Source organism: Saccopteryx bilineata, chromosome 5 (assembly GCF_036850765.1).
Source record: "Saccopteryx bilineata isolate mSacBil1 chromosome 5, mSacBil1_pri_phased_curated, whole genome shotgun sequence".
Taxonomy (NCBI): domain Eukaryota; kingdom Metazoa; phylum Chordata; class Mammalia; order Chiroptera; family Emballonuridae; genus Saccopteryx; species Saccopteryx bilineata.
The window spans coordinates 34,035,261-34,042,566 of NC_089494.1; the positions used below are offsets into that span (position 1 = coordinate 34,035,261).

At 40.6% G+C, this 7,306-nt stretch overlaps 1 protein-coding gene across 2 annotated transcripts in view; it reads right to left on the reverse strand.

The window, feature by feature from the left end:
* Window positions 1-6,413, reverse strand: part of CASP10 (caspase 10) — a 55,448-nt gene extending 49,035 nt beyond the window's left edge. For both annotated transcript variants that reach the window (XM_066279781.1, XM_066279782.1), the window contains exons 1-3: window positions 6,250-6,413; window positions 4,372-4,725; window positions 2,726-2,819 (exon numbers count right to left, since the gene is read on the reverse strand). In XM_066279781.1, the coding sequence (XP_066135878.1) occupies window positions 2,726-2,819; window positions 4,372-4,715 (438 nt within the window). In that variant the 5' untranslated portion in view covers window positions 4,716-4,725; window positions 6,250-6,413. The remainder of the gene's footprint in view (window positions 1-2,725; window positions 2,820-4,371; window positions 4,726-6,249) is intronic.
* Window positions 6,414-7,306: the final 893 nt, after the last annotated feature.

The window sequence follows — 7,306 nt, forward strand, 5'->3', positions numbered from 1 at the left end:
ATCTCTCCTTGGGTGATGGGTATGCAACAGAACTAAATGACAAGATAACCTGGAAATGTTTTCTTTGAATATATGTACCCTGATTTATTGATGTCACCCCATTAAAATAAAAATTTATTTATAAAAAAAATAAAAAAAAACCCAAATAGCCAAAGCAATCCTAAAGAAAAAGAACAAAGCTGGGGGCATTATAATACCTGACTTCAAACTATATTATAGAGCCACAACAATCAAAACAGCATGGTATTGGCAGAAAAACAGACACTCAGACAAATGGAACAGAATAGAAAGTCCAGAAATAAAACCACATATATATGGTCAAATAGTTTTTGATAAAGGGGCCAACAACACAAAATGTATCTTTGTTTTGCATCATTTTCTGTACTTGTATTTTGTGGGATTTTTATCTTAAAGAATAAGAAGATAAAAAAAGAATAAGATCAAAAGAAAATTAGAAGTATATATATTTTTAAAGAGACAACAGAAGGATATCAATACTTCTAGGAGCTATCTAAGGAAGAAAATCAATAGATTCTGACAAGGGGCAACAACTATGAGAATGTTTTAAGTATATCTTTGCACATTCCCATTGTGGTGGTTTAGTTCATCCTGCTAATTCCCCCAGTTACTCTTTGTAAAAACCATATAAACAGAAAGTGTTTGGACCATTTCTTTCAGAAGGCAAGATAAGGGGGTAGGTTGCATCACCTTATTCTTTCATGTTTTTATTCACAACACCATTTTGTAACCGATTCTGTAAGGGTCTGGGGCCAAAATGATGAGTAGTCTTAGTCTCCACCCCGGCAGAACTCACAACCAATCTTTGGGAGAAAAGACCTCTACAGATGACCAATCAAAGAACACAAAAAGCTAAAATGACTGAGGGCTCTGAAAAGGGAAAAAAAGGGACTTAAAGATTGTGACCAAAACAGAGAAATAAAATAACCTGCTCAGGTCTACAGGTCTGACACCAAAAAACATGAATTACTAACATGGTCTTCATTTAACCTACCATATGTAAAATGGCTTCCCATTCTTTAGTTATTTTTTGGAACAAAAAAAGTTATTTGTCAATATCAGTTGCTTGAGGATCATGTGATATAGGAGGGCTACACATGTAGGCTCAATAGCATTGGTTGGGTCCTCATTGGCAAGCTGGATGGGGAAATTTATGAATGTTCACTAAGCATTATATTTCATAATTTCCATACATGTCACATACAGTTGTGCATGTTATCAAATGTTATATAACTTAGAATCTAATAAAAATGGTGATTGAATGACACAATTAAAGTCATGTCACAGGGTAGTTTTGAAAATTAGTCCCTTCTGAAATTAACTAATTTGCTAACTCATAAGCTGCTATTGGAGTCAAAAGAAAAAATATATAGTCTGACCAGGTAGTGGTGCAGTGGATAGAGCATCAGCCTGAGATGCTGAAGACCCAGGTTTGGAACCTTGAGGTTGATGGCTTGAGCACAGGCTCACCAGCTTGAGCACAGGGTCTCCAGCTTAAGAATAAAGTCAAAGACATGATCCCATGGTTGTAAGCTTGAGCCCAAGATCACTGACTTGAGCAAGGGGTCACTGGCTCATCTAGAGCCTCCTGGGGTCAAGGCACATATGAGAAAGCAATCAGTGAACAACTAAGTTGCCACAACTATGAGTTGATGCTTCTAATTTCTCTTTCTTTCTGTCTGTGTCCCTGTCTGTCTCTCTCTCCCTTTTTCACTTAAAAAAAAATTGTGTGTGTGTGTATAGGGACACACAATAGGGACAGGTCTTCTAATTCCAAAACCAATGCTAGGAGAGCATAAAACACAATGTTGCCTTCCATCTCCCAAGTCCATTGTAGAAATTCAGGATTACTGTATAGCCCTTTATATATATATAAGCCCTTTATATTTATATAAAGTTTTGATGCCTGGAAGAGAGACATGCAGCCACTTTCCTGCCAATGTAGCAAGAATATTAGCAAATGTGGCCAATATAGTAAGAATATTAGCAAATAGCATTATATTAATTTTAAAAACATTACTATCGGGGACCAGGGAACATCCTCAGGCAGGATGCGCTCTGTACTCAATAAAGCTTTTATTATTCCACAAAACAAACAAACAAAAAAAACACCCCACATTACTATTAGCTCAAAGCACCTATACAGCCCTTTACAAAACATCCTCAAATTTTGTTTCATTTGATTTTCACCGAAACCTTACATGGGAGACACTGCAAAGTCCACTGGAAAGGATATACTACTTCCTCAGACCTCTCAATTAATATAAATGATGAATGACTAATTCCCACTCTGCCATTACTTCCCACATCCTCATTTCTTCCTTGTGCCCTGAACATTTCTGTATCATAAAACACAGTGGATGCCAACAGTAGTTAATCAATTACTGCAGGGCTACTATGTGTCCATTTGCTAATGTTTTATGTACATTGTTTTCCTGAATCCTTCCAATGGTTTTGGAAGGGAGTGGTATGGTGTATGAGAAGATGGAGACTCAGAAATGTTCAATCACTAGCCTCACATATGGAGGAGCTAGTCACAGAACCAGCACTAGAACCCAGGCCCATTTGAACCAAAGTTAATGTTCCCAACCATTGTATGATACTGTCACCCACAAAAAATAAATCGTCTTGAAAACCTTTTCCATCAACTTCCCAAACACCGAAAAGGCAATGCTCACAAAGACCCCATTCTATATGACCTGCTCACCATCTTGGCATTTGGTAAGGTGTCCTTCAGAAGGAAGATCATGCTCTTTAACATCTCTGAGTCGATGCTTTCTGAAAGTTCGTAGAGCAGGTACCTAAGACATACACACAAAGAGACAAATGAAACCTCACACTTGCAGAGGACAGCACAGTGAGTCCAGTGCTCTCACAAGCGTTTTCTCCCATGTAAAGTATCACAACCTCGTGAGTAGACAATTATTAATCCCATTTTATAGATTTAAAAACTAAAACTTTGAGCTTCAAAGTGACTTATTAAATTAAAATAACAGGCCCTGGCCGGTTGGCTCAGTGGTAGAGTGTCGGCCTGGTGTGAAGGAGTCCCGGGTGGATTCCCGGCCAGGGAACACAGGAGAAGCGCCCATCTGCTTCTCCACCCCTCCCCCTCTCCTTCCTCTCTGTCTCTCTCTTCCCCTCCCGCATCCGAGGCTCCACTGGAGCAAAGATGGCCCAGGCGCTGGGGATGGCTCCTCGGCCTCTGCCCCAGGCGCTAGAGTGGCTTTGGTCGCGACAGAGCGACACCCCGGAGGGGCAGAGCATCGCCCTCTGGTGGGCGTGCCGGGTGGATCCCGGTGGGGCGCATGCGGGAGTCTGTCTGACTGTCTCTCCCCGTTTCCGGCTTCAGAAAAATACAGGAAAAAAAAATAGAAATTAAAATAACACAAGTAAACAGTAGGGACAGGTCTTCTGATTCCAAATCCAATGCTAGGAGAGCATAAAACACAATATTGCCTTCCGTCTCCCAACTCCATTGTAGAAATTCAGTATTACTGTATAGGCCCTTGTCAGAGAGAACCAGATGCCAGGCAATGTGGAGCCCACTGTTGAAAGAGGAAGGATGCTACCCCAACTTCTGGACAGTCATATAGTGAATTACTAGGAAAACTGGTTGTTTCATTCACACACTAATACCCCTGTATGGCAGAGACCATTCCTCAGCTGTTTAACCACAGAGTGGAAAGAATGATTTCCGGAATTCCCTCACTGGCCCGAGGCTAGCTCAGGTTTTGGGAGCCTGTCCAAGTGATGAAGCATGAGGGACATAATCACTCGGGCAGTTAGATAAAATAACACCTCGAGTGCTCCAGTCTGTGAGGTTCTCTGGAGATACTATGTCAGTGGACAATTTAAAACAGGGTCGTCTAAGGTCTGACCATGATAGGTCTGCTACCAATATTTTACCTTTCTTTCACCCCCAAAATGTAACTGGACACAGCATAAATGATATCCCTCCCTACCCCACAGACACCATTTTCACTTTGTCTATTTTGCTCCAAGTATTCATTCTTTTCTTCTCAAATCACTGAATATAGGCAGACACACCCAGTGGCTCCAAGAAGGAAGGGCCGTCTAAGGGTGTGGAGACTGTGAAAGAGAAAAGCGTAGGCCCACTACACTGAAGCGGGCTTCCCTCGGCAGTAAGAAGCAACACAAAGGGAAGCCACTGCCAGGCCCTGAGAGGCCCAACCCCTCTCATCTCAATAGTACCTAGAGCTGAAAAATCTCCTAGGGTAGATCCAAGGAGGTAGATAAGAAAGAGATCTTAATCCCACTCTCCTTTCAAAGGCCAGTGTCCTGAATGAACACTAAATAGAAAACCTCCTGTCTCAATCACAGACCCCTCCTCACCTGAACAGAGAGACCTTCTTTTGGGTAGGCAGCAAACTCTTGACTTGCTCTTTGGTGTAGTTCAAGTGCTTAAGTAAACTCGGCTTCACGGCACAGAGGAGTTCTGCTAGGAAGAAGGTGTCTTTTTCACTCAGCAGCTCCTCTGCTATAAGATGATTAAAAATATCCGAAGCTGAGCTGGACCCCTCCAGCTTCCTGTAGGAGACGAAGTCTTGGCAGAGAAACTTTAGTTGTTCCACCTCTTTTTCCCCCAGGTTTGAATCAATAATCAGAAGCTTTCTGCGGAAGTTCTCTCTACCATTATCATCTGAACTGGAAATCCAACTCTGATCCTGCGATGACATGGTGGCCAGTCTAAAGGAGACGGAGAGGTGGGGTAGGGTGTTAGAGAGTGAGGACACGTGGCACCTTAACTTCCCAGGCCCTCTCTGTTTCAGCCTCCTCTGTTCCAGGCATTAGACTTTCCTAGAAGTGCTGAAAAATTATTGTGTGGTCCCTTCAGAAACCAATACCCCAGAAACCTCAACCCAAACACTTGTATGTTAACCTTTAGGGGATCTCAGGGGAGTGTTTTTGGAACTCATTTACTCTCATTTCTCTAAATTAAAATGTCCCTGTAGAAGCCAGTCAAAATGGAGGACAACTCAGCACAATAGCTCCTGGTTGGAGTTCTTAATGTATTCCCACCAAATGGCAGAAATAGCACTTAGATTTATGTCCTACATTTTATTTATTTTTAAATTTTTATTTATTGATTTTAGAGAGAGTGATAATAAGGGGGAAAGAGAGAGGGAGAAATGTCTATTTGTTGTTTCACTTATTTATAAATTCATTGGTTGATTTTTGAATATGCTCTAACCAGGGATTGAACCCACAACCTGGGATATTGGGGTGATGCTCTAGAACAAGGGTCCCCAAACTACGGCCCGCGGGCCACATGTGGCCCCCTGAGGCCATTTATTCGGCCCCCGCCACACTTCCGGAAGGGGCACCTCTTTTATTGGTGGTCAGTGAGAGGAGCATAGTTCCCATTGAAATACTGGTCAGTTTGTTGATTTAAATTTACTTGTTCTTTATTTTAAATATTGTATTTGTTCCCGTTTTATTTCTTTACTTTAAAATAAGATCTGTGCAGTGTGCATAGGGATTTGTTCATAGTTTTTTTATAGTCCGGCCCTCCAACGGTCTGAGGGACAGTGAACTGGCCCCCTGTGTAAAAAGTTTGGGGACCCCTGCTCTAGAACAACCAGGGCAGGTCTATGTTACATTTCGAAAATAAAGCAATCTGGGAGTTTATATTTCTGAAATGCCTACCAACCCTAGGACAATGAGGTAACATTGCTAATCATAACAAAACAGGTTTGTACCCACAGTAAGAGCCGCCATAATCCTAGACCCCAGAAATAAAGAGAGTTTTAGACAAGAGTTGCTCAAATCAATGTAGAAAGTCACAAATTAACAAAGTCAGTATTTCTACATGACCAGTTCATAAACTGTGGGGTATTTTCTACACTAAATTTCATTCCAATCAAAACAGCAATAAATTGAAAAAAATTTTCAATGTATTATTATTATTCATAATATAAGGATGAGGTATATACTCACTATGTAAGACTTGGCTATTTGAAACAAGAAACTACTTTCAAAAAGAAAGAGAACATAGAACCAAATAGACTAGCATGTTTCTATCAGGAAAAGGCTGTGTCAGAACCCTCCTGGAACTTTTTAAACTTCCATTTTTCCTGGGACAACTAATAAATTCAGGCAGAAATAGTGTTATTGCTGAAAACGAGTTTTTGCCAGTTTCTATGACACGAAGCAAGGGAAAATGCTGGAGTGTAAGGTTCCCGGCTGGGAGGAAAAGTGTTATTTACATACCTTCAAATCAAATTCCACTGCTCCTCTATAAGTAAGTTGTCCTTGAGGAAATTACTTGAAAACAAAGTTAAAAAAAAAAAAATTAGAATCCTCTGCATGCTCCAAGTTCCAAAAAAGCTCCCATTTACGCGGGAAGAACACTCAAGACATTGCTGGCTATGCAAATGAAAACTGGATCTCCGGGTTTGGTATTAACTTTCTGCTGATGTCATCGCTGCCTTTTCCCTTCCCCTTCCTTGGCATTAGGATAATCCTGATGAACAGCGCCTCCTAAAGGTAGGTACATAACTTCTCCACTGTAGATTTTTCCCAGGTAGAGCCAAGGGCTCTTACAAATGAACTCCTGGAGGGCACTGGGTGTTTTTAGCTTTTCCCTTGGGTCACTCCCCTTCCATAAGTCAAAAAAGAAAATTTCAATATTTCCAACAGCCTCCTTTCTCAAATTCACTTAAGTTTTAAAATAAAACAAAAAAAAACTCATGAATCGTAGTCAGCCAGCTTAATCTTCTCTCAATAAGTCCATGTACAAATAAAAAAATATATTTGAAGGCAAAAGAGAAGTGGAGGAAGAGGAGGATCAGGAGGTGGAGGAAGAGCTGAAATAGAAGCCAATCTGAGGTATCTGCAAGGGCCTCAACCAAGAGTAAACAAAACTGATGAAGTCTCTGTCCTCACAGCACCTTCAGTCCAGCCAGAAAGCGACTTTGAAGACATTATTTCAAAGAATAAAAACAATACCTACCATTTATATCAAAATTACTATGTGCCAAGCATGCTTTACTCACATAATCATCCCATGTCTCTAAGATAAATACTATTACCATGACCTCTCCTTTAAGAAGTGAAAACTAAGACAGAGAAAGATTAGGTCATTTGTCCAAGGTCACACAATGAGCCAGTAGATAAGCCAAAATTTAAACCAGCGAGTTTAGCTCTAAGTCACTACATTATAATTCAGCTAATTCAAATATGCTGAGTTCTGGGAAGAAGTTCAGAATCTTAGATATTTTATCTATGAAAAGAAGTGAAATTTATGATGTGGTATTAACAAATGTGT